The 25,414-nt window shown below is 45.2% G+C and overlaps 1 protein-coding gene across 5 annotated transcripts in view; it reads left to right on the plus strand.

The window, feature by feature from the left end:
- ATP7B (ATPase, Cu++ transporting, beta polypeptide) overlaps positions 1–25,414 on the plus strand; it is a 70,897-nt gene that overhangs the window by 26,218 nt on the left and 19,265 nt on the right. For 4 of the 5 annotated variants that reach the window (XM_012649072.1, XM_012649080.1, XM_012649075.1 and 1 more), the window contains 8 exons: positions 3,577–4,813; positions 8,710–8,967; positions 10,843–11,006; positions 13,619–13,780; positions 15,768–15,844; positions 17,391–17,565; positions 18,758–18,991; positions 19,700–19,791. In XM_012649072.1, coding sequence (XP_012504526.1) covers positions 3,577–4,813; positions 8,710–8,967; positions 10,843–11,006; positions 13,619–13,780; positions 15,768–15,844; positions 17,391–17,565; positions 18,758–18,991; positions 19,700–19,791 — 2,399 coding nt within the window. Of the gene's footprint in view, positions 1–3,576; positions 4,814–5,614; positions 6,471–8,709; positions 8,968–10,842; positions 11,007–13,618; positions 13,781–15,767; positions 15,845–17,390; positions 17,566–18,757; positions 18,992–19,699; positions 19,792–25,414 lie in introns of those variants that run through there. The other variant, XM_012649084.1, reaches the window with a different exon arrangement.

The raw sequence follows: 25,414 nt of genomic DNA on the forward strand, positions 1-25,414 counted from the left end.
GACAAACATACTATATATGGTATATTCTGTGCCTTGCTTTTTTCATTGAACAATAAATTAGATATCAGCCTATTTCAGTACATTTCAGTACAAGAGCTGCTTCATTCATTTTAAGAGCTGAATATTATTCCATTGTATGGCTGTTTAATAACTTAACTAGCCTCTTATTAATGGACATTTATGTTGTTTCCATTTTTACAGAGCATCTAAATATTTTTGTTGCATGCTTCCTTTTGCACACGAGCAAATATATTTATTGGATAAATTTTTAGAGGTAGAGTTGCTGGGTCAAAGAGCGTGTAAATTTGTAACTTTAGTAGGTATCACCAAATTGCCCTCCAAAGAGGTTACACTCTCACTAGCAGTGTAGGAAGACCAGGCCAATGGGGCCACCCTGCCTGGTGAGCACTGTGCCACAGTGTGGTTGGAATGTTCCATTTCTCTTTAATATTTTTTCATAGATTTAAAAGCTATTTGCATTTCCTTTTTGAACTATCTTCTTTTTTCCTGTTTGTATTACTGGCCTTTTTCTTCTTTGAAGGAACTCACTACATAGTAAAGAAATTAGCTCTTAATGTAAGCTATGTGAGGCAATCTTTCTTCCCTCCAGTGTCTTATCTTTTGACTTGATTTGAGTAATTTTTTTTTCCTTTAGCTTTGGATTTCCTTGTGTTGTTTTGTTTGTCATATTTAGACTTTCCCCACTCAGAGTTTATTATAGATATTCTCCTATGTTTTCTTCTAGTATTTTTATTATTTCATTTTTTACATCTTAATCTTTGATCTATCTGAAATGTCTTTTAACATGTAGGTTCCTAATTTTTATTTTTCCAAATAGGTTTCTGAAATGGCTAGCCAGTTGTCTATTAATATTATTATGCCATGTCATGCTTATCCTATACAGTCATGTACCTGTAATGTTTCAGTCAATGATGGAGCACATATACAGCAGTGGTCTGATGAGATTCTATGGAGCTGAAAAATTTCTATGGCCTGGTGACATTGTAGCCCTTGTAATGTGATAGCACAAAGCATTCCTTGTGTGTTTGTGGTGATGCTGGTTTAAACTAACCTACCTTGCTGCCAGTCATACAAAAGTCTAGCATATACAATTATGTATGGTACATAATTGGTAATGATACTTGATACATATTTGATAATCATACATACTTGAAAATGATAATAAATGACTATGTTACCAATTTATGTATTTACTGTACTTTTAACCATTATTTTGGAGTGTACTGCTGCTTGTAAAGAGAAAAAAGTTCACTGTAGAACAGTCTCAGGTAGGTTGTTCAGAAAGTATTTGTGAAGAAGGCATTGTTATCACGAGAGATGACAGCTCCATGTTTGCTGTTGCCACTGAAGATCTTCCAGTGGAGTGAGATGCGGAGGTGGAGGACAGCAATGTTGATGATCCTGTATAGGCCTAGGCTAATGTGTATGTGTCTTAATTTTTAACAAAAACATTTAAAAAGTTAAAAAAAAGTAAAAATAGAAAAACGTATAGATATAAGGATATAAAGAAAATATTTTTGTACAGCTGTATAATGTGTTTGTCTTTTAAGCTAAGTGCATTACAAAAGAGTCAAAAAGTTAAAAAAATTTAAAAAGTTTATAAAGTAAAAAAGTTACAGTAAGCTAAGGTTAATTTATTATTGAAGAGAGAAAAATTGTTTTCTAAATTTAGTGTAGCCTAAGTGTACAGTGTTTATAAAGTTTACAAAGTAGTGTATGGTAATGTCCTAGGCTATCACATTCACTCTTCACTCACTCTCCCAGAGCAACGTCCAGTCCTGCAAGCTCCATTCATGAAGTACCCTGTACAGGTGTGCTACTTTTTATCTTTTATGCCATATTTTTGCTGTACCTTTTCTATGTTTAGATACACAAATACTTACCATCATGTTTCCGTTTGCCTGCAGTATTCAGTATAGTAACATGCTGTACAAGTGTGTAGCCTAGGAGCAATAGACTATACCATGCAGCCTAGGTGTGTAGTAGGCTGTACTATGTAGGTTTGTGTAAGTACACTCTGTGATGTTTGCACAGTGATGAAATCACTTAATGATTCATTTCCCAGGCTGTGGGCAAGTTCCAGGTGGAGGGCATGACCTGCCAGTCCTACGTCAGCACCATCAAAGGCAACGCATGACTGTATTTATTGAATTCAATAAACATTTGAATTGCTGTCCCCAAAATGACTTAATTATTCCGTTTTTCTCTGCTTCTTAGGAAATGCTACAGTGATTTTTTAAAAAGCAATTCTTTATAATTATTAATCCCAGACTAGCTTATTGTTCCCTTTGTAGATGTACACATCAGCATGTATAGTCTGCATTTTACAAATTATCTAAACCTTCGTCTTGTTAAACTGCTCACAAGCCAAAGTTAGAAAGACCTGCATTTTATGTGCAGGGATATGGAGATGATCCATGCATGTAATTGGGATTCATCTGAGGATAACCAGGATTGTGTACAAGTAGAGAGAAACATGATTTTTTATCATGTGTCATATATAAGAGCCTGTTCCTAAATTTCTGAAGCACACATAATAATACTGGTGTAAAAACTACATCTAATTGAGAGAGTAATAGGCTGGGAGCCTGTGAAAGGAAGATTTTGTCTTGTTAATAGAGTAGCTGAGGCTACATCATCATGTGTAGAAATCAGGAAATAACACTTGTACTGTGGTGCATTAAGAAAATAGGTCCATTTAATTGGGTGGCGCACTTAAAATTTTAGATAATGACTGTAACTCCCCTGAACACCCAGGAGGACAGTGACAGAGGCAGAGCTGTGAAGTTCCTTGTTAAACTTCACTCCTGTACTTGCAGCATTTCCCCTCCCGCCCCTCTTGGCCCAGGCACAGTGCTCTTTTCGCCTTGCCCAGAGAGTGTACGTACCTACAGACTCTTTGCACAGGCATGTGGCCCACCTGCAGGTTCTGATCCTGGGGGCCTGGGAGATCTGCATTTGGAGCCTGTGCCCAAAGAATGTTAATCACATTTAACCCTTACTAAGAGGATCAGCCAGATACCCCTAGAAAGAGACATAGAAATGTGCTGTTGCCTATGCTGGGGCTTGCGATTCAGCAGGACCCCCCAAAGTCTGAGCTGAAAAGACCAAGTTTTGCATGGAGGTTTCAGGTATCAGCCAGAGATGGGGAGCTCTCTGTGACACCTGTGCCTTCCCATCTTGGGCCACAGTGCTCTCTGCCTCTGCTGGAGGCTAGCCATGCTGTGTTCTATGCTTAAAGCTGCATCATACTTTCCTTCTCTTCCTCAGAATCCTCCACATCTGCTGGCTGAGAAAGACGTTTCATTAAGGAGGCAGCCAGTTGGCTTCTAGGTTCAGAATCACAGAATGTCAGAGCTGAAAGGAACTCATTTGAGCCCATTATTTTATAAATGATGTCTTTAACTTTCTTTCTCTGTATTTTATGTTCTCATACCCTTGGGATGTTTTTACACCAGTGGCTTTGTTTTTTATTTTCTCAGTGCCAGGCAAACTGGAATATTGTAGAAAATATTTAATTTTAAGGATAAAAAATGTTATATCTTTTCCTTTTAGATCTTGTCTAAGCTTTCTTTGCCTGCGCGTGACTGGGAACCAGCAATGAAGCAGAGTTTTGCCTTTGACAACGTTGGCTTCGAAGGTAGTCTGGACAGCCAGTGCGCTTCTCCTCCAGTGACTACCAGCATGATCCGGATTTTGGGTATGACTTGCCAGTCGTGTGTAAAATCCATCGAGGACATGATTTCTGGTTTGAAAGGCATTGTAAGCATTCAGGTTTCCTTGGAACAAGGCAGTGCAACTGTGAAATATGTGCCATCAGTCATAAGCCTGCAACAGGTTTGCCATCGAATTGGGGACATGGGCTTTGAAGCTAGCATTGCGGAAGGAAAGGCTGCTTCCTGGCCCTCAAGGTCCTTGCCCACCCAGGAGGCTGTGGTCAAGCTCCGGGTGGAGGGCATGACCTGTCAGTCCTGTGTCAGCTCCATTGAAGGCAAGATCCGGAAACTGCAAGGAGTAGTGAGAGTCAAAGTCTCGCTCAGCAACCAAGAGGCCGTCGTCACTTATCAGCCTTATCTTATTCAACCAGAAGACCTCAGGGACCATGTAAATGACATGGGATTTGAAGCTGCCATCAAGAACAGAGTGACTCCCTTAAGCCTGGGACCAATTGATATTGGGCGGTTACAAAGCACTAACCCAAAGAGACCTTTAGCTTTTGCTAACCAGAATTTCAGTAATTCTGAGACCTCGGGCCAACAAGGAAGCCATGTGGTCACCCTCCAACTGAGAATAGATGGAATGCACTGTATATCTTGCGTCTTGAATATTGAAGGAAATATAGGCCAACTCCCAGGGGTTCAAAATATTCAAGTGTCCTTGGAGAACAGAACTGCCGAAGTACAGTATGACCCTTCTCGTACCAGCCCAGTATCTTTGCAGAGGGCCATTGAGGCGCTTCCACCTGGGAACTTTAAAGTTTCTCTTCCTGATGGAGCAGAAGGGAGTGAGACAGATCCTGGGTCTTCCAATTGTCACTCCCCTGGCTCCCCCCAGAGAAACCAGGTGCAGGGCACGTGCGATACCACAGTGCTCGCCATTGCTGGCATGACCTGTGCGTCCTGTGTCCAGTCCATTGAAGGCGTCATCTCCCAACGGGAAGGGGTGCAACAGATATCAGTCTCTTTGGCTGAAGGGACTGGAACAGTTCTTCATGATCCCTCTGTAATTAGCTCAGAAGAACTCAGAGCTGCTATAGAAGACATGGGATTTGAGGCTTCAGTCATTCCTGCTGGTATGTAGTTGATCTGTGTTTGAAGCATGATCTGGGGTCATCTCCTTTTCTCTTTGTGTCTCATAACATAGTTCCTGGATGATGGGATAGGTGAGCCCTGCTCACTGCCTCACATACCGACACTTTAACAAACTCCTGCCACCTTTCTTCACATGTTAAATTTGTCAGGGTAGATGAAATACAATTTCCCAGTGTTTAGATTTTGCCTCTCATGTAGTTGGGACTTTGTATTGGTCTGTTTCTGTTGCTTATAACAGAATACCTGAAACTGGGTAATTTATAAAGAAAAGGAATTTGTTTCTTACAGTTACGGAGAAGTCTAAGGTTGAGGGGTGGCATCTTATGAGGGCTTTCTTGCTGGTGGGGACTCTCTGAAGTATGCCATGGTGTGGGATAGGGGCTGAGTGTGCTAACATGTTTGCTCAGGTCTTTTCCTCTTATAGAGCCACCAGTTCTCCTCCCATGGTAACTCAATAATCCATTCACCCATGAATGAATTAATCCATTCACCAGGACAGGGCCCTAATGATCCAGTCACCTCTTAAAGGCCCCACCTTTCAATATTGCCACATTGGGGATTGTGTTTCCAACACATGAAATTTGGGGGATTCATTCAAACCACAGCACACTCGAATAGCAGAAACTCCTTGGATTTGGGCTTCTTTTCAGGAGAGAATTCTAACTGTTATGTTCTGAAGTAGAGCACTCTGGAAATATCAGGTCATTCTCTTACCAAAGGAATTATTATCACCTCCAAAGATTGCTCTGCTAAACAAAATAGAATAATAAAAACAACAGAACCTTAGTTTCGTCACCCAGAGACCATTTCGTTAGAAGTGGGAATTAAGAGAAGGGTGTGACGGTGACTTCCCTTTCCCCTTTGGTGGCTGTAAGAGAAGAGGGAGAGGCGAGGGAGCCGCAGTGGGTCTAATTCAAGGAAACACAGGTCAGATTATGTTTCAGAAGACCAGTCTGGTGTCAGGCACAACATGAATTGAGGCAGTGAGACCACGTGGGAGGCCAGGTGAGGAGCGAGTGGGGCTGGAGAGCAGGATGTGGATCTGAAAGGCGTGAGGAGGTCAGCTCCACCAAGCTTGGGGGCCAACCAGGGGCTGTGATGGGGGCTGCTGTGGAGAGAAGAGGGGGGTTCCTGGGTAAGCCCCTAGCTGAAGTGCTAGAGGACAGTGGGATAGAAGGGTCTTGAGTTTCCAGGGAGAGTGTGGGGGCCCTGGGAGATGACAGAGACCCAGGGAGAGAAAGTGTGGAATGGGAAAGAAAAAGAGGGAGGAAGGGGGCACAGAGGAAGGGAGTCTCCCAGGCATCCTGGATGTGACACCAGAGCGCAGAGGCTAAGGTTTGAACTGTGTCTTTCACAGGGCAGGTGTTGTGAGGGGCAGCTCTGTGGGTGGTGGGTTTTAACCGTTTAGGTCCCAGGTGCAGGCCTTGTATGTCCGTGCAGCTCTATGGTCTGGACTGGGATGTGGCCATCTTCATCCACCTTTGGCTGAGCGTGATGCTGCAGGGAGCAGCACTGGAAAGAGCTGCCTTCAGCATCACGGACAAGCCCCCCAAGGCTCAGGACAAGCCCCCCAAGGCTCAGGCACTCGCGGCCAACTGGACTTTGGTTTCCCACATCCTGTTTCCTATGACCACTGAGGTAACGTTTGTTTCCTTGAAAAGTTCACTGTGTTGTGATTCTTTCCTGCCTGCCCTTCCCCACCGTACACACAGGGCACACACTGCTGAAGGGAGTGGGTAGTCATGGAGTGGCTTGGCCACATTCTGTGCTTTGTCTTTTGTACCAAGTTTCAGGAAGGAGTTTTTTTTAAAAAGCAAAAATCAAAAAGGAAAACAACAGAACAGTAAGTCCTGTACTCAGAAGGTAAGAAATATAGTATAAGGTCAACATCTACTGTATTTGTGTGATGTTTAAAGTCTTTCAACCGTGCGGTCAGGTTATTGGTGGTAAAGAGAAATTAGCATTGAACTACATATTACAGAATAACTGAATTGAGTATTTATGGCATACTAAAAAATTATTTGTTTTTTATCTGAAATTCAAATTTAACTGGATATCCTGTATTTTACCTGGCAACTTTAATTTAGAATAAACTATTAGTGTGCTGGTGACTGTCTTTTATAACCACTTAAATGCTGGGTGTTTGTTCAGACCTTGACTGATTAGGAGCCCCTTGAAGACAGTCTTCAAACCAGTGTGATTTGTTTCTCCTTGGACCCACTAACACCCAGCACATAGCAGGTATTTGTGAAGCAGATGAAAGAGGAAATTGTGGGCTGTGACAGGCAGAGTGGCAGGTAGCTCAGTGGAGGGATTTAATATAGGGAACTAATTACAAAGGTGTTAGAGAGTTGAAAATCCGAACAGGCTGTTGTTAACCCCAGGGACTAACAGCAACAGGAAGCCACCTCCTCCAGGGCTGGAGGATCTGAGGGACCAAGGAGAGTTACTAAGGACCCCAGGACTGAGGTTGCCTGGTGGGACCTGGGACTACTGGAACTAAGAAGGGAGAGGCAGGAGCTGGGATCCTAGTAGATGCGAAAACACTTTGGGTTTTTTTCCCCTTTCTATCCTACAGTTTTCCATTTGTTAACCTTCCACTGGCCAAATGTAATCAGAAACCAGTGGGCAAGGAAGCCTGGGAAGAATGGTTTGTCCGGTCAGGCCCCTCTCCCACCAACCCCCGCTCTGTGATAGTGGAGCAGGTGGAGGGAGAGGAGCAGGCCTGAGAGCAGACAGGCAAGTGACAGGCATTGAAATTCGCCCCACTGAAAATACATTTAGACCTGGTTTTTTACCTAGAAGGCAGCTCTGCATTTACTCACCTGCTTGCGTGGTGTTTTTTTGAATGAATGGATGAACGGATGAATGGATAATATGAATGTAGTGTGAGGAAGTCACCGTCATGAATGACATGTTCCTCCTGCTCTTATAAATAGTATCACTTCAGAGGCACCATTCCCTCATCCTGGCACGTGCTGAGGGCCTGCTGGGTCCCAGATGCCATGTGACTTATTACCTCAAACTCTACACAGGAAATAAGTGAAGTGTATGGTAGACTTTAATGTGGAATTTTAAAACAATAAAGCTGTTAGAAGAAAATGTCACAAATATTTTCACACTGTTGAGTAGACACATGTATTAAGAGAGCACAAAAAATACTAACTATTAAAAAAAGATTGATAATTTGGACTTCATTAACATTAAGGACTTCCTTTATCAAAAGATACCATTAGTAGAGTGAAAACACAAACCACAGACTGGGAGGAGATATTTGCAATGCATGCAGCTGACAAAAGAGTCATACCTAGAATTTATATAGAACTTGTACAAACAATAAGGAAAAGGCAGACAATAAAGGTGTGATTCTCGTGGAGAGGGAGCCAAAACTCCCAGAATGAGGCAGTGGTTAAAGGGACAGACCCAGGAGATGAAAGACCTGGTTTAGAGACTGGATTCATTACTTACTGCCTGAGGGATCTGAGGCAAATTAATTTCTTGTAACTCATTTCTTCATCTATGAAATGGGGATAATAGTATTTACCACATGGGGCTATTTTAATGATTAAAGGGGATCATACTTAGCAGAGTGCCTGCTGTGTTACTACTACTGTTATTATTATTGTTATCATCTAATGACAGCATTCGCCTAATCAGAAAAATGATCCTTCTTGAAGTATTGGCGTATTTGCGTGTATTTGTTATTGTGGGCCTGTCTCTGGTTGTGGGGAGGGAGAGACAGAGATGGAAACACCAACCCCCGTGTAGCCTCTCCAAGAGCTTTAATCTGAATATTGTCAGGCATGAACCTCTTGTTCTGAAAAATAAATTATTACTTGTTCTTCTAATTTGAATTATTTCTGACATTTTATCCTAGGAAACCATTCTACCAACCCTGTTGGAAACCTCAGTGCTGGCAATTCCATGGTGCAAACTACAGGTGGCACACCTGTGTCTGTGCACGAAGTGGCACCCCACGCCGGGGGAGCCCCTCAAAACCACGACCCCAGCCACTCACCAAAGTCCCTTCAATCCTCCAGAACAGTGGCACCACAGAAATGTTTTTTACAGATCAAAGGCATGACCTGTGCATCCTGTGTGTCTAACATTGAAAGGAATCTGCAGAAAGAAGCTGGTAAGAGATCTACACCCATTTTGAACTTGGGAATGCCATCTGTAGACCTTGTATTCTCCCTTCAGAATCTCCATTGACTGTTTATCAGTAGCCCTGATAACCTGGTAGCAAATTCATCATATGATAGTGTTAAATGTTTGTCTGATGTTCTTGTGCAATTGGCATTCTTTTCTTTAAGAAGTATTTAGTTTGAGATAAAATATATCTCTGAGTAAGTTAGCCATGGAAAACCCAGTTTAAAGGTCATGGTACATTCTACAGATAGACTTCTCAACTGGCTTGTCTTAATATTATTCTATATTTTCCCCCTCCCATCAACCCCTTATTACAAATCAATAAATAGCCTGCACTTTGTGCAGAAGTTCCAATTTCAAATATTCTGTCCTGTTGTCCCTGTAAACCATAGAATATTGTGGAAATGCCAAAGTTTTGTCCTCCAAACTACATTTCCTATACTTTTAGACTTGAAAGTGCAAGAAAAATCCAGTCCCATTTTTTTGTTTGGAAAATATCTTAACTGTGACTCTACCTTCCCACCAGAGTCACTTTCTTTCCTCATCCCAGTGGCTCTGTGTATCTTCGTGCTGGGTCTCTCTGGCGTTCAGAATCAACCCTGAATTTGGATGACACGTTTTTCCAGCCTCTCGTTCACTATGCTTTATAGCTGCCTGGAGCTCTGGAATGACGGTTCTCAAATCGAGGTGTTAATAGGAGTTTCTTCCTCATTCGTAGGCTGGCTGCTCATAAAACTAATCTATAGTTTCCTGGTGCCTGTGTTTCTGTTACTCACTTGGATCACTCATTTTTGTCCCTTACAGCATTTTTTTCCCTATGGCATGCTTTCTAGCACATCATTCCTTTCATTTATTTGAATGAGATTTCCCCCTACCCTCCATCCCCCCCAAACTAACACAATAGTGTTAGCAAGATAGTCTGAAATTTCTTTTTCACTCCTGAATGCTATTAGAAACTGAAAAAGTATAAGAAAAACCACTTTTGAAAATTCTTTTTTTTTTTTTTGAGACAGAGTCTTAATCTGTTGCCTGGGCTAGAGTGCCGTGGCGTCTACCTAGCTGATAGCAACCTCAAACTCCTGGGCTCAAACGATCCTTCTGCCTCAGCCTCCCAAGTAGCTGGGACTACAGGCATGCGCCACCATGCCCGGCTCATTTTTTTATGTATATATTTTTAGTTGTCCAGCTAATTTCTTTCTATTTTTTAGTAGAGACAGGGTCTCGCTTTTGCTCAGGCTGGTCTCAAACGATCCGCCCTCCTCGGCCTCCCAGAGTGCTAGGATTACAGGCGTGAGCCACCACGCCCGGCCTGAAAATTCTTAATTTTTTTCCTTGTATAAAAGTACCTGGAGGAAAAAACTATATCCTTTCTGTAACAGTAGTTGATGGCATCATGGGTGTCTTCTAAAGCCTGACTCAGAGTGTGGCCCACAGGCCAGAGCATGGGCATCACCTGGGGCTGGGTAAACAAGCAGAATCTCAGACCTCATCCTAGAGCAACTGAGTCAGAATCTCTATTTTAACAGAGATTCCTTGGGGGATTCATATGCCCATTACAGTTTGAGAAGCGTTGTTCTAGAATAGTGGTTCTCCAACTTGCCTGAACATTAGAATCACCTGGGAAGCTTTTTTTAAAAAATGATGCTGGCACCTACACTGAGAGATGCGATTTGATTGGCCTGGGTTAAGGGCCAGGCATCACAACTGTTAAAAGCTCCCCACGCAGTCCTTATGTTTGCTTATCCCAAGTTTGGGAACCACTGTTCTGGAGGCTTCTGGGGAGATGTTTTTCTTTGTTAGATCTCGTTTGACCCCCAGAGGCCTTGGCCACAGTGTTACAACCGTGACCCGATGCTTCCAGGTGTTCTCTCCGTGTTGGTTGCCTTGATGGCGGGAAAGGCAGAGGTCAAGTACGATCCGGAAGTCATCCAGCCGCACCGGATAGCTCAGCTCATCACAGACCAGGGCTTTGAGGCAGCGGTCATGGAGGACTACGCAGGCTCAGTTGGTGACATCGAGCTGATTGTAAGTACGATGGCTGTTTGCAGATGAGTTTCTGGTAGCAGATCATCTTTGTGATTAGTAAATTTCCCCCATCTCGGATATATCCTGTTTGTTGTTGTTGCTGGGTTTTTTGTTTTGTTTTCTTTTGAAGCCAACAACGACTCACTCATTTCGTGCAGGAAGGTCAGTCATGTTAACAGTCACAGGAGGGAGCCCACTGAGTGCATCCGGGGTGTCAGGAGGAAGTGATGGCGACTTGCAGGAGTACAGCAGAAGGAGGAATTAAAAGTAGTGGGCTGTCCTGTGCTGGGTGGTTAGGGGGAGGTGGAACATGAACACAGTCTTTCAGTCCTAAAGAGAAGCTGGCATACCTGCAAGTATCTTGAGGCAGAAGAGGTGAGGCTGTGTGGTAGCAAGTGCCATTTGAAGATGGAGAGGGCTTGTTCATAGGCACCCTCAGTCTGAGCAAATGCCCAAGGTGGTGGTTGTTGCCAGTGTGGGTGGGGAGATGTTTCCCATCTGTCTGTTGTTACCAGCCGCACATGTCAACAAATCATTGAAAACAGTGGGTGTGTCTGGTACCTAGAACATGCTGTGTTTGAAAGCACTTCTGTACAAAGCTCTTTTTGTGTAAACAAGGAGTCTTAGAAGAACCCACAGAGAATTGAGTAACCCTGCTTTACCCAGGTGAAAGAGTCTTCTACCCCTCTTAGTGCATTTGCTCACTGCCATCAGTGCCAAGTAAATGTTTGAGGGAAAGTGTTGAGGGCAGAGTGGCACGTGGGCTCCTGGTGAGTGGCCTTCTCTGTGGAGCAGGTCCTTTGCTCTGGGTGGGCCTGCCTGGGAGTGGAGGGGTGCAGCTCGGGTCAGCCAGGGAGAGGCACAGGGTCCCTGCTGCACACCTCTGGCTCCACACGTGGACCTCTCTGCCTGCGTAGACTGCTGCTTGGAAAATAAATACTGCAGGAGTTTTCCTGGAAAAGGTGAAAACTGTTTTTCAACAGTATTTTTATTGCAGTGTTCTTTTTTAAAACTCTGCTGTATCAATAGTTATTTTGGCCTCACACGTTCACAGACGTTTTATGGGAACTCCTGTATTTGGTATTGTAGGAAATGCTGACTACTGGTACTCAGAATAGTGAATTGTTTGGTTTGCTTGATACAGTAATATATCCCAGCACTGGTGCAGCACCTATAGACACTTTCTCATGTCAGGATGCACAGCATGACATGGCAGAAGTGGCCTAGGCTCTGGCTGGGTTTGAATTCTGGCCCTGTCGCTGCAGGGACATTCCTTAGCTTGGTCTGGGGAGGCTCACTTCACGCTGCAGACAGTGGCAGCTCACAGCAGACCCTGGACTGTGCCCCTTGCTGGTCGTGCGACTTTGGACAGGTTCCTAAAACTGCAGTTTTGAGCCCTACCTTGTGGGGTTGGTGTGAGCAGCACAGTGCCTGGGACAGTACCAGGTACATTGCAAGTACACAATAAATGCTACCTATCATTATTATTATTATTATTATTATTATAAAAATCAAAGGAGAGCACAGGGGCACCACTGAACTATTTGGAGACTTGATAAAAAATTCTGTTAGTGCAGCAGATAAGCGCCTAAGTTTACCTGATGGTCCTCACTTTCCAGTCTTTTCCTTGGTCTCTTGCCAAGTTGAATGCGTTCTGTTTGCAGATGAGCTGCACTCGCCTTCCTCCCTGATTCCAGATGGGATTCTCTCATCTCTTTTGGTGTTTATTCTGGGATCACTGATGCAGATTTCACAGTGTAGCTCCAGTCACGTCATTCCAATGCTCATTGCCCCTTGCTGACTTCACATCGAGTGCTGGCTTGGCAAGTTTTCAGCTGGCTGCTCAAGGACCTTCAGGCTGTGGACCTAATCAATGCTACAGCCTTCCTCCCTCTTCCTCCCGCATCCTGTGCCGATCAGCCTGGCTGTTGATGGTTGCCTGAGCACTTTGTGCTGTCACTGCCTTTTGTGTTTTCCAAGCTTCTCCCTCTAAGGGTACCCTTACCGTCACCTGTCGACACCCTGTCCACACTTCGGGCCTCCAATCCATCTCCTCCATCAGTCCCTTCCAAAGTCCTTTTCTCCTATTGGTAATAAGGTATTGACGTTGCCACACATGGAGCCAGCAGAGCACTGAAGTAGGGAGGGCACAAGCAGCAGCTGCAGACCACATGCCAGCGACACTCGGGATTACAGAGAGTATTTCGGGAGTTCAGAGGGTTTTGCTGAGGTGCACATCCTTACCCTCTGGAGGCAATTACCATCCCAGTATTGCTGATGAGGTAACTGAGACAGGGTAGAGAATGGCTTATGAAAGCCCATCGTTATCGGAGCCAGAAGTCATGCCCTGGTCCGTTGTCGTCGTCTTTGTGATTGACTATCTCATGTACCCGAGTTGGGGAAGAACCACTGTTTATGTCCCTGAAGCCACTAGAGGCATGCTGAGAGTCTCGCACATGGCGTTTAGAGGTGGGGTCCAGAGACTCAGGAATGTCGCTGCAGAGGAGAAAAAGGCTCGTCACTGCCTGTTACCCAAGCTCCCCTGAAGTGCCTTTGATAACAGGCTCATCTTGATCTTAGGTCTGTGGGATTCTTGTCATCCTGTGTTGCAGATCACAGGGATGACCTGTGCCTCCTGTGTCCACAACATAGAGTCCAAGCTCATGAGGACAAGCGGCATCACCTATGCCTCTGTGGCCCTTGCCACCAGCAAAGCCCTTGTTAAATTTGATCCGGAAATTATCGGTCCACGGGATATTATCAAAATTATTGAGGTAAGTCATTCATTAAAAAATTATACTCACCTTTTTAAAAAGCAGTAATATATAATCATTGAAGAAAAATGAGAAAATAGAGCTAGGCAAAAAGAACAAACAAAAATCACCTCAAATCCTTCAAGTTTTCCCAGAGAAATAAGCTCAATCATTTTAAAATAGACTGTGAAGCTAAGAAAATATTAAATAATCTGAGGAGGGATATCAGTGAATGAATGGGTGAGAAAAAGGTGGAGAAAAGACATTATTGTTGTTTTAATTTCAGATATTCCTTGAGAAATAGCAATATTGTCAAGATACCTAGTATATAGGGTTCAATTGCCTAATTGTAATTTTTAAGTATTCTTTATGTCTGTACCAAATATCTACAGACTGAAGAAATGTTGGCATTGCCTTTTCCCACTGTAGGAGGCCTGTCTTGTGGAAAGTTAGGTCATTTCTGTATTGGAAAATCAGAATCTTCACACATGCCCTACCTTCTACTCCCTCCCTCAGTTTGTCCACAGACGTCATTTCCTTTTTAAAGTGTATACCAGAGCAGACCCGTAAGAGAGTGTGTGTCAGATCTGAATGGGATAAGACAGTCAAAACTGAACAAGCTTAACCTGCAACAGCTAGTGGCAGGGATAAGCTTAGTGGGAAGTACTATTTAATGCAACTGCTTATGAAGTGAGACAGGCTTGTAGCAGGCTTAATATAATGTCCTTAATTTTCTCTTCATTGTGCATGTGTGCGTGTGTGTATTTAAAGAGAAACTTTGTCTGATGCACGGCCTAGTGGTGCTTTTTCACATGGAAATGTTGACACTGCTGCTGATTTAGGGCCTCACCCTTGGAGGCAGACATCACAGCTGTTTTACCAAATGAGGGAAGATACTCAGAGCAGTTAAGTGACTTTGCTCACTGGTACCTAGCACCTAGCACTCAAACCCAGACTTACGGTTCCGAGCTCAGCAGCCTTTCTCTTTCTCCTACACCACAAATCTTAAAGAACAGTAGTGATGTGGCTTTGATGAAGCTAAGATGTCAGACTGATGCAGTGAGCAGTAAGGAGAGCGGTACCTTCAGACATGTCTCGTTACCCTTTCTGAGCTCTAATGCCCTCTCACGCCTCTGCCCGCCCACTGAGCGTGGCACAGCATCCTCTCTGTCCTCACGAGGCATAGTGCCCGTCTGGCCTCCATTCTTGCATCTCTGGGACATCTTTTCCTCGTGTATGTAGGCTGGTATTAGATGTCAAAGGATTTGACTTTAGACAATCCTAGATTCTCTTTCTCCCACCGTAACTTTTAATTTGGGGATAAAAGTCCCAGCACCAGAGTTCTGGGGTCCCTCTATATTGTGCTGACTGACATTTCCTAACAGTTGTCCTGCATACAGTCATAAAGAGTATCAGACTTAGTGATCAGATTAAAGTGGTGACAGAAGTGCTTGAATCCACGAGAAAAGCACAAGATTAATGCTCAGTCTGACAGGCCACAGCAGAAGCCACGTTCAGCTCTAGTGGGAAGAGGCCCAGGCTGAAAGTCTGGAGACTGGAGCTCTGTGGCTTTGGGCACATGCCTTTAACCTCTCTGACCTTCAGCTTCCTCATGCATGGAATGAAAGTGCCTGACGGTTAAGTATTTGGGATTCTTTAACTCAAAAATTCTGAGTTTATAAGTCAACACTGATCAGCTTTGGGGCCTGGTGATGCTATCGGGCCAGAACCCGCTGTCGTCTCTGCTGACAGAAGGAATAGGAATTACCATTTGATGCCCTCTTCTCGGGGATGGTTCAGTCCCTAAGCATAGCAGGGTCCTGAACTTCTGAACAGGGTTCATAGGGCAATTTGGGTAAAGAAGTTGTGTGAGAGGAAAACCCACTGTAGCCATCTGAGGCACTTTTAGATTCTTTCTGATTTCCAAAGCTGTAAAGTGCTTTCTGCCAATGCGTGTTTTAACCAGGTACCCTCCTCCTTTATCCCCACCCTCTCTTTTAATAACAAGGAAATTGGCTTTCATGCTTCCGTGGCCCAGAGAAACCCCAGCGCTCATCACTTGGACCACAAGATGGAAATAAAGCAGTAAGTAGAACACAAAAGATAAATTGTAGCTCTTGTCTAAGTGCCTTACTGTCCCTAGGCCCTACTCTGTGGCTCATGCTGTTGGTTGGTGTCCCCTGGCTTCCCAAGGTACCTTCCACCTGGGTCCGTGGCCTTTACCCTTGGAACGTTAACCCTTTAAAACAGTCCAAAAGGAGTTTCCTAGATGATGGCAGTGCTCTATGTCTGCACTGCGCAGTGTGGAAGCCACTAGTCACATGCGGCTAGTGAGGACTTGAAATGCAGCTAGTGTGACTATGGAAATGAATTTTTAGTCTTTATTTAATTTTAATTAATTTAAATAGCCACCTGTGGCAGGTGGTAACATTGAACACTGAAGCGCTTAGAGCGGAAGGGAGGAAAAGAGTGTAGATATTTTCAGACTTTATTTACGTGGGTTCTAGAACAAGAATCCGAGGACAGGCATCATGGCTGAGTGGAGAGAAAATGGCCTGGGAGCAGGAGACGTGGGTTCATTCATTATTTCAGATGGTCACTGATTCATTCAGTAAACTTAAAGGTTGCTGTTGTGTGCAGGGTACTGTGCCAGGTGTTGAGGATGCATAGGATGTCTTCCCACCTTAGAGGGGCTGGGAAAGAGTGAGTGAGCAATGACAGCAAGGTTTCAGGAGGATTCTGGAAGGTCTAGGAAACCTCCAACCAGGGGACTTAAGATCTAAGTTCAAAGAATGAGTGGAAGTTTCAAGGCTGAAGGAGTTGGCGGGGCTGCGGGTTGGCGGGCAGGGAATGAGGGTCTTCTAGGAGTCTTTGGGGACTCCTGTGACTTGGTCTGATCGACATGCTGGGCTCAGGAGAGGCATCTGGGGGGACCTGGGGGGGACTGGGTGTCCAAAGGCCATGGGCAGCAGCCTGAGAGCCTAGGGCTTCAGCCTCACAGGCCACTGGTTTTCAGGCCGTGTTTAAGGTGCATTAGAGGTTCTACACCCTCTTGGTTGGAATTTCATGAACGCTGCAGCTAATGTGAGACCACAGCTGGCAGCCATGAGCCCTGATTTCAAGCTTTGGTGTTCATCAGGACAGCTTCACTCTTCTCACTGACTCTATTTTAAGTAATTGTTTAAAAATTGAATATGTAAGTAAGATGACACTAATAAAATACTGCTTTTATATATTTTTTTTCTTTGAGGGTTTGTATATGATTGAATTTTGAACAAAGAGCTGTAGACCGCCATAGGCTGAGGATGTTAGACTTCGTTCGGTCTGAATGTTCAGCTTCTGGGCCTCAGTTGCCTCACCTACAAATTGGAGGTGACATATCAGCATGTATAGGTGGAGGCTGGGCCTGGACATCTCCGGGACATCCTTTGCAGCGATGTATGACCTTTAGATGTTCCCTCAGATGGCTGGTGTCAGGAAGTGATCCTTAGTTTCATTTTAGCCCTTGGTGGTCCATCCTAGACATGTGACAAAGGCAAGCCTTAAAGCCTGATCCTCAGGAGGGGACCTGCCTGTAATCCAAGTGCCAAGTGGTGTCTAATCTATCTGTGTTGCTGCCTTTGCTTTCCAGGTGGAAGAAGTCTTTCCTGTGCAGCCTGGTGTTTGGTATTCCTGTTATGGGTTTAATGATCTATATGCTAATACCCAGCAACGAGCCCCATGAATCTATGGTCCTGGACCACAACATCATTCCAGGACTGTCCATTCTAAATCTCATCTTCTTTATCTTGTGTACCTTTGTCCAGGTGCGTGTTAGAAAGATGGGCAGACCTCTGCCTACATGCCTGTGTATGACCAGTGGATATTCTGCCTCTTAGGCCAAACACAGTCCTTTAGCTTGGTTTAAGTGGCACTTTATTGCAATTTTCCTGTCCTACCCAGGCAGTCACTGCTTTTTTTTCTGTCTTACGACCAGCTGGGAGGGTGGAGGTATCCTCCAATGTGGGGGACTAAGAAGGTCTTGGTTTCACTGTCAGTTTCACAGTCGATTGCAGGTGATCAAAATTCTCCCTGGAATAGCAGCCTTCTCCCTGCAAGAACTGGTGAACCTGTGTGTCACCAACTGGCATATTATTTAGGTTAAAGTACCATTGTTGTTAGAAGCAGCAGCTGGATCACCCTGGAACTCATGCTTCTATTGTGAAAGGTGGAAATGTGGTCCTTACCTTTGAGGAAATTATAATTTAAAAGAGGCAGACCTCATGGAATGTCTTCTCTGGTGGTGATAGTAAGGAACTAGATGTGTGCGTGGTGGGAAGTGTGCCCTCTACGCATATATTTTGGATTATAAAACTAAACTCAATACTGTAATGTTTAGGAATATTTGGGGGCAAGCATTTACAGGCTGAATTTTTTTTCTATATTTTTAAAATTACAAATATAATGTACACTTCGTATAAACAATTTAAGCCATACTGAAGTGTGAAAAGGGGAAGATATTCTTTCACTAAATGCATCCTGCCCCAAGCCCAGTCCCATTCCACAGTGTTGCCATAGTATTATTAATAGCTATACAGAGAAAATGCACATTTGTATGTATATCTATGTATTGTATATGTACATGTTCACATAATACAGACTTTCTAAACTGAGATGATATACAAGATATACTGATGTGTAACTGGTTTTTTCACTTAACCATGTATTAAGGACATCTTTTATGCCAGTGGTTTATAGATAGAGCACATTGTCTTTAGGGACTACATCGCACTGTCCACAATATAAATGAATCATGATTTTTTCCACCATTTCAGCATTCTTCTGTTAATGGACATTTTCACTGTATTCTTTGGGTTCAAAGGTCTCTCATGTTCTTGGTCACCCATTCCTGTGGCCAGTAGTCCTCTGAATCAGAAAGTATCTTTAATAACCATCCATCACAGAGGGAAAAGCGATGTCAGCACTGTGCACACAGCTAGAGCTTTCCTTGTCTTGCAGCTACTCGGTGGATGGTACTTCTACGTTCAGGCCTACAAATCTTTGAGACACAGGTCAGCCAACATGGACGTGCTCATCGTCCTGGCCACAAGCATTGCCTACGCCTACTCTCTGGTCATCCTGGTGGTCGCAGTGGCCGAGAAGGCTGAGAGGAGCCCTGTGACGTTCTTCGACACCCCCCCTATGCTCTTCGTGTTCATCTCCCTGGGGCGGTGGCTGGAGCACGTGGCAAAGGTACCAGCAGCTTCAGGGTCAGGAAGGAGCTGCTCCTTTAGTAACACAAACCCCAGTTCCTCTGAACACCGTGTTTAGAATTGCTAATTATATACAATATAGAGACAGACTTAAAGAAATAGGAAACCTCCATATAATTAAGTGCTCTAGTCACTAATCTCCAAATTGGATGCTACTTCTGAAATCCCAGCTAATCTGGTTAATGATTATATTAAAACCTTTGTTCAGGTGTATTGTGTAAAGGAAAGAACCCTGGCCTTCAGGTCAGAGCCCATGTTGTCTCTTCGTGCATAGCTGAGTACATAGTTGTTAGTCTAGAAATCCATATCTCCACCTCAGGGTCATACCATTTTTAACTCTCTCCATTGACCCCAGCATTGAAATGTCTCCTATAAGAGAGTGCCACTCATGCCGTAAAAGAATTAGATTGAACCTAAAAGAAAGTGATCAGTGGGCAGACTGGTATTTCTCTCCGATCTGAAATGTAATTCCTAGAATTCGATTTCACAGGCACTGACAGTGTGTGGCAATGACACACACGGCTGCAGTGGGTAACGCCCACCCTCTAGAGCCTTCTGTTGTGCAGCGTGGCTGTGGCAGGGAGCTGCCTTTTCTATAGCTGATTCTCTCACACCTCTAACACCGGGCTCTGGGTCTGGGCAGGTCAGCTTATGGCAGCTCTCACTTTACACTCTGGTTATTTCCTAGAGCAAAACCTCAGAAGCCCTTGCCAAACTCATGTCTCTTCAAGCCACAGAAGCCACCGTTGTGACCCTTGGCGAGGACAACTTAATCATCAGGTGCGTTGTCTTCATCAGAAGTCTTTGTTCAGTTTGCATCAACCTGTGTGGTACTCATCAAACACCTATCACGTAGCAACATTGCACTAGACCTTGTGAGGGCGAGCAGAGAGACACTTCTAGTAGGATCCCTCCTCTCAATCCAGTTGTAAAACAAGGCATTTAAATATGAAAAAGCAAGCAAGAGCTGGAGGTGGTGTATGTATGCTAAATGGCAAATAAGAGGTGTAGATGACTAGTATGCCAGGAGTTTGGAAGAGGAAGGCTAATGGTAGTCAAGAAAAACCTCACAGAGAACATGGAATATGAACTGGGCCTTCCTTGCAAGATTTGGATTCAGGCAGGCAGAGAGATAAGGGCTTCAACTTGCCAAAAAATAAAAATGGCAGGAGAGGTATTTATCTTCCTCATAAGGTTGCCTGTTATTAGAAATAATAATCATTATCTTTATTGCTGGAAATTCATATTGCATTTACTGTTTGCCAGACACTATTCTAACCTCTTTGTATTTCATCTAACCAAAGGGGGAATAAAAACTTTTATGGATGGGACTGTTAATACCCTTATTTTGCAGATGAGGAGATTGAGGTTCCAACAGGCTAATCAATTGGTCCAAGGTCACAGAGGTATGAAGTAGTGGAATTGGGATGTTCCTGGCTGGTGGATCCAGAATCCATGTTTTTAATCCTTACACACACTCTGACTCTTAAAGCATATTTAATAACATGGAAATTTTTAGAAACTAAAGCTTCTGTATTTCCTTGGTTAGCCTCTTTTTTATATTCTGAGCAATGGTTATTTCAGGCCTCCTTCACATTCCTAAATCTCTCTCTGGCCCCACCGCTTTCCCCTTTAGCCTGGTCTCACTTCTGACTCTGACAGTAGAAGCACTGAGATGGAAACCCACTAGTCCCTTGTCCCCTGTCACTCCACCTGCACAGCTGGCCTCCTCCCCACACCTCCCCCTCCTTGCCCAGTGGAAGGCGGGATGGCTGCTGGGACCTCTGCCCAGGAGCCTCTCTCCGTTGGTTTTCTCTGTGGTCTTCAGCGGCTCTGTCTTTGCTGATTCTTAACCATCCAGTGTGATGTGGACTCTAAACTCTCTGGTTGTCAGAGGCGACAGCTTCTGGCTCTCCCTGCCCCCCATGCTCGTGCCCACTCATAAATCTGTTACCGGCGCCAGGCTGCGTAATCATGTCCTCCGAGGCTGGGAGGGCCGAGGCAGCCCCCCTGTCTCCCTGTGGGCTTAGTGAGCCTGTGTTGGGTAAAGGAGCCAATGAGGGCCACACAGATGCACGGGAAGTTCATGAGGCACAGGCTGACTGCAGCACAGCACTGGTTTTGTTCCCAGTGCTGGCTTTTTAGTAATAATCATAATTACAGTGGTGATAGCTGAGATTTGAGTCCTTGCGATGTACCAGGTACACTCCTCAGCGCTTTGCACAGATTGTCTAGTTTAATCCGACAGCCATCTGGCGAGGTCAGTACTGTCATTATCTTGCTTTCGTCAGGAAGAGCCTAAGTTCGGTGAGGTGAAGTAACTTGCCCAGATCCCCCGTTAGTCACCAGGCCACACCATCCCCAGGGTGGGACCCTGCATGGTGGAGCACTTGGCACTCTGGGCTCCCATGGCTGGTGGCTCTGCAGTAGTAGAAGGAGAGCAAAGCCGCAGGCAGCTGAGTTTGGACTCACCTTTCCTCCAACTCGCCCTGCTAGATCTGCTTTCCACTTGGAAGTGCTCTGATGGCACCTATTGCAGTTGCTTGGAACTGCTCCAGTGACCTGAACACAAGGGGATAGGCATCTGCCTGAAGGCGCAAGCCAGCTGAAATGCCTGTGAAACGGGCTACACCTGTCATTACTCAGTTCCTTTCCAAGGATGGTGGTTCATTTTTGGGCTGTGGACATGCTGGGCCAGACTACTGCCATCACAACATGGTGGGAACATTTTTAAGCTTGGAGTGAGAAGACCACAGTTCATTCTGGCCTTTCCTCAGATGGGCTGTGTGCGCAGAGCGTGTCCAGTAACGCTTGCTGCGTAGTTTCTGGGGTGGCCATTCCTATCTGCCCTCCTGACAGGGTGCTCCGGGCACATGGTCACGCTCTGCTCTCCCAGGCCAAGGCCACTCCCTCTGCTGCCCGATGCAGCAGTCCAGGCCTCTCCTGAGGAGCTCGACCATTCTGTGCTATGAGGCACGTCGGGTACCACGCCGCCCCTAGTCACCTCTGCCTCCAGCAGGGAACCTCCTGCATCCGGGCCTCTGTGCATGTGGACAATCTGTGATACCTTCTGAAGGCCCCTGGAGTTTCCTGATAACTGGCTCCTTTGCCAGGACACTTGTCCTTTCTCTTTATCCTCAGTCTTGGGTGACGAGAGCATTTATAGGTACAGTCAATCTGGCACATTATAATTTCTTCCCTTGCTGCTGCTATTTAGTCTCCTTATGCCTTAATTATGGATGCTCTTAGGGTTTGGGTGGTGGCCCCTTTGTATGTTACAGACTTGCTGAGACATCTTGTCTCCCCCATGTCTTTGGTTAACAGCCTTGGGGAGCTCATTCTCAAACCTGCTTCCAGATCCCATTGGAACCCTTCTCTTGGGTGGCTCCCAAAGGCTCAGAGATCCCCTCCCTTTTCCCTCCAGATTCTCCCACTTCCCTGGTGCCTGTCCATCTCAGGGGGTGCCACCCCTACAGCAGCTCCTTGGGCAGAGCCTGCACATCCTCTGCAGCCCCTCCCCTCCCTTCCCCCACACCTCTGGGCTCCCTTCTCATGGCTCTAGCTCCTTGATCTTCAGGGCTGCCATCTGCTGCCCCCACGGCCTCCACACTCATCCAGGCCCCTGCAACCTGCCCCTAAAGCACCAGAGCGATCTTCTCATTGCCGCCTGCTTGCAGCCTGTATCCCTCAAAGTATTTCCACGTTCAAATCAGTGATCTTTTGGAAAGCACAAATCTGATCACATTACTCTGTAGTGGAAAATCCTTCAACCACTTCCTGTTGTCCTCAGGATGAAGTCCATGTTCCGTAACGTGGCAGTGGGGCTCCCCCTGTCTTGCCGTCCTCCTTACCTGCAGTTCCAGGAAGGGGCTCCCACCCCTGAAGGCCGGAACTCCTTTCTTCCTCCCCCTTTGCCCAGCTCATTGTCCTCAGGTCCCATTTTGGATGTCACTTCCTCTGGAAGCTTTTTCTGACTCCCCAGGCCTGGCTCACATGGAGCACTCTGTGACATACACGCGGCAGGCGTGGACACTCGCGAGCTGGATGAGTGAGACCGCTGTCAGATGTTAAAGAAACTGGCTGCACACACGCATGTGCTTGATATTAAAAGGCTAGCACAACCCAGCCCCCAGGCCCCCCTGTTGAAATTTTCTGTTTCTTATAATTAGAGGGGAAATGAAATTACAAGTTTTATCTAGACCATTGACCGTTGTTTTTTGTCTTATGTTTGCGGAGGAAGGCGAGTAGAGAAGGGGAGGTAAGCAGACTGCTGGCAGGAGCCTTAGACCTGAGGAAAACCCACCACTCAGCATTTGGGGGGGATATCAGCTTCTGAAGAAGAAACGCTGCTGGGAATTTGCCAGAAGGAGCCACGCTAACGCCCATAAAGGGATGTTCACTTTAAACTGTTTAAAGATGTGGTTAATTTAGATCAAAGGAGAAATTCAAAGTTAGATTAAACAGAGGTTAGCATTACTAAAGATTTCTTAGACACCAGTTGGACTGTTGTGCCAGTTTTCTGTAGTCTCCCTGCAGAAGCAGACATTTTAAACTGAGTAAGTTTTGCTGAGGAGAAGGGTCTGCCCTTTAGTCCTCAGGGTCTTTTTTTCCTAAAGTGAAGCGGCTGCTCCTGCTCCACACGTGGTGACCTCTGGGATGAGGACTCCTCTGGGTCGTGTGGATGGGGCCTCAGCGGGGGTGTCCGAGCTGGACTTCTCCATCGCTGGAAGACTTTAAGCTGAGAATATTCGTGGGTGAGGTCCTTCCCTCTGGCTTACTGACCCACCCCAGCCACCAAACCGATTCACACACACCTGTTCCCCTCACTGAAGGCTCAGTCTTTGAGAGCCGGCTTTTCAGTCTTCCATTTATTATGTTACTGCCGTTATCGAATTTACTGTCTTAACTGCCCATCTGTGTCTCTGCTTTTAGCTTACAAGGCTGTACACCCCCTGAGAGGAAGGCTCCACTTTGTCCTCTTTGTAACCCCAGCCTAGCCTGCTACCTGGGTCACAGAGGCCAATCAATAGTGAAAATGTCATTAATAAGAATTGCCAGCATTCACTGGGCACTCACCGTGTGTCAGGCACTGTGCTAAGCACTTTACACGTGTCTTGTTTAATCCTGGGAATAAAATCGCTATTGTAGAAAGGGGGAAACCGTGTCTTTGAACCAGGCCTGTTTAACTCCGAGGCACCTTCTCTGGACCCCAGATCATACTGCGGCCCGGGGACTCTCTCCAGCATCTTTAGTGCTGATTCTGAGTCCCAGGAGGTCAGAACTGGGTCTGATTTGCTCACCATTGTACTGATATCTGGTGCACACAGCGACGCGTGGTAAATCTTAAGGGCTTAGTCTTAATCGAGCAGCCTGCATTCCTCAGCAGTCGGCACCCCTTAGAACTGAGGACCTGGCTGGAAGTAGGGTGTGTTTACACCGTTAGAGGGGAGGTGGTAGCATGGTGTAGAGCTTGGCCTTGGGAGACCAGCAGGCCTCTAATCCTCACTGGGCAGAGAACATTCCTGAACAATTTTTAGAAAGGAACATGTTGATGCAAATATTTAACATACCTGTCTGTATATGCTGGTTACTAAGTTTTGTGTACTTATGCCTAGCAAGAAGTGTGTTCAATTTTGTGCCTTTCTAAGAAGTCTTCAGATTTTTGCTCAAATAGGGGTAAGATAACTTACCTTGTATGTTCTTGGGAAGATTCAGTGAAATAAAACTTATGTGAAAGTCTAAGCATGGTACCTAGTATTCAGTAAATGTCTATTTTTTTCCCAAATAAATAAGGTGGCCTTTTGTCACCATGATAATGTAAATGTAGTCTTTGTAGAGTGAAAGGAAGGTATAGAATAGCCCCCAGGCCTGCTTTTCTGATTTTTTCACCATTTGCTCATGAGGTCGTATTAAAAATACAATTACTTCTAACTGGGCCATGTAGTGCTTCCAGGAGGTGCCATCGAACGGCCCTCAGTCCCCCGATGCCTCCCTCCCCTCCTCTCTCTCCAGCTTCGTCTCTCTCTCTGCAGGGCCCTTCCCATCAGTGTGCAGTTCACACAGAACACAGTCCCCACCTTGACCCACCCCTCCCCTTCTGCTCTTGTTTCTCTGTTTCCTTTCACAACAAGCCTTCATGAAAAACTTGACTTTAGCTGCTCTCCATGTTTCCTCACCTCACATTCTCTCCACCCATTCTAGTTGGGCTTCTGCCTTGAGCAATTTCTGAAATTGTTTGGGCCAAAGCCACCAAATAATCTCCATGTGCCCAAATCCAATCCTAGCTTTTTTTTAAATCCTCATTTGCATTTCCCCCCTTTTCTGTTTCTTTGAAAAAATTTTTCTTTATAATATATAGCCAACATGTACTGCACCACAAACCCTAAGTGTAGATTGTGATGAA

The sequence above is a fragment of the Propithecus coquereli genome, unplaced genomic scaffold (genome assembly GCF_000956105.1).
Source record: "Propithecus coquereli isolate 6110/MARCELLA unplaced genomic scaffold, Pcoq_1.0 Scaffold11, whole genome shotgun sequence".
Taxonomy (NCBI): Eukaryota; Metazoa; Chordata; class Mammalia; order Primates; family Indriidae; genus Propithecus; species Propithecus coquereli.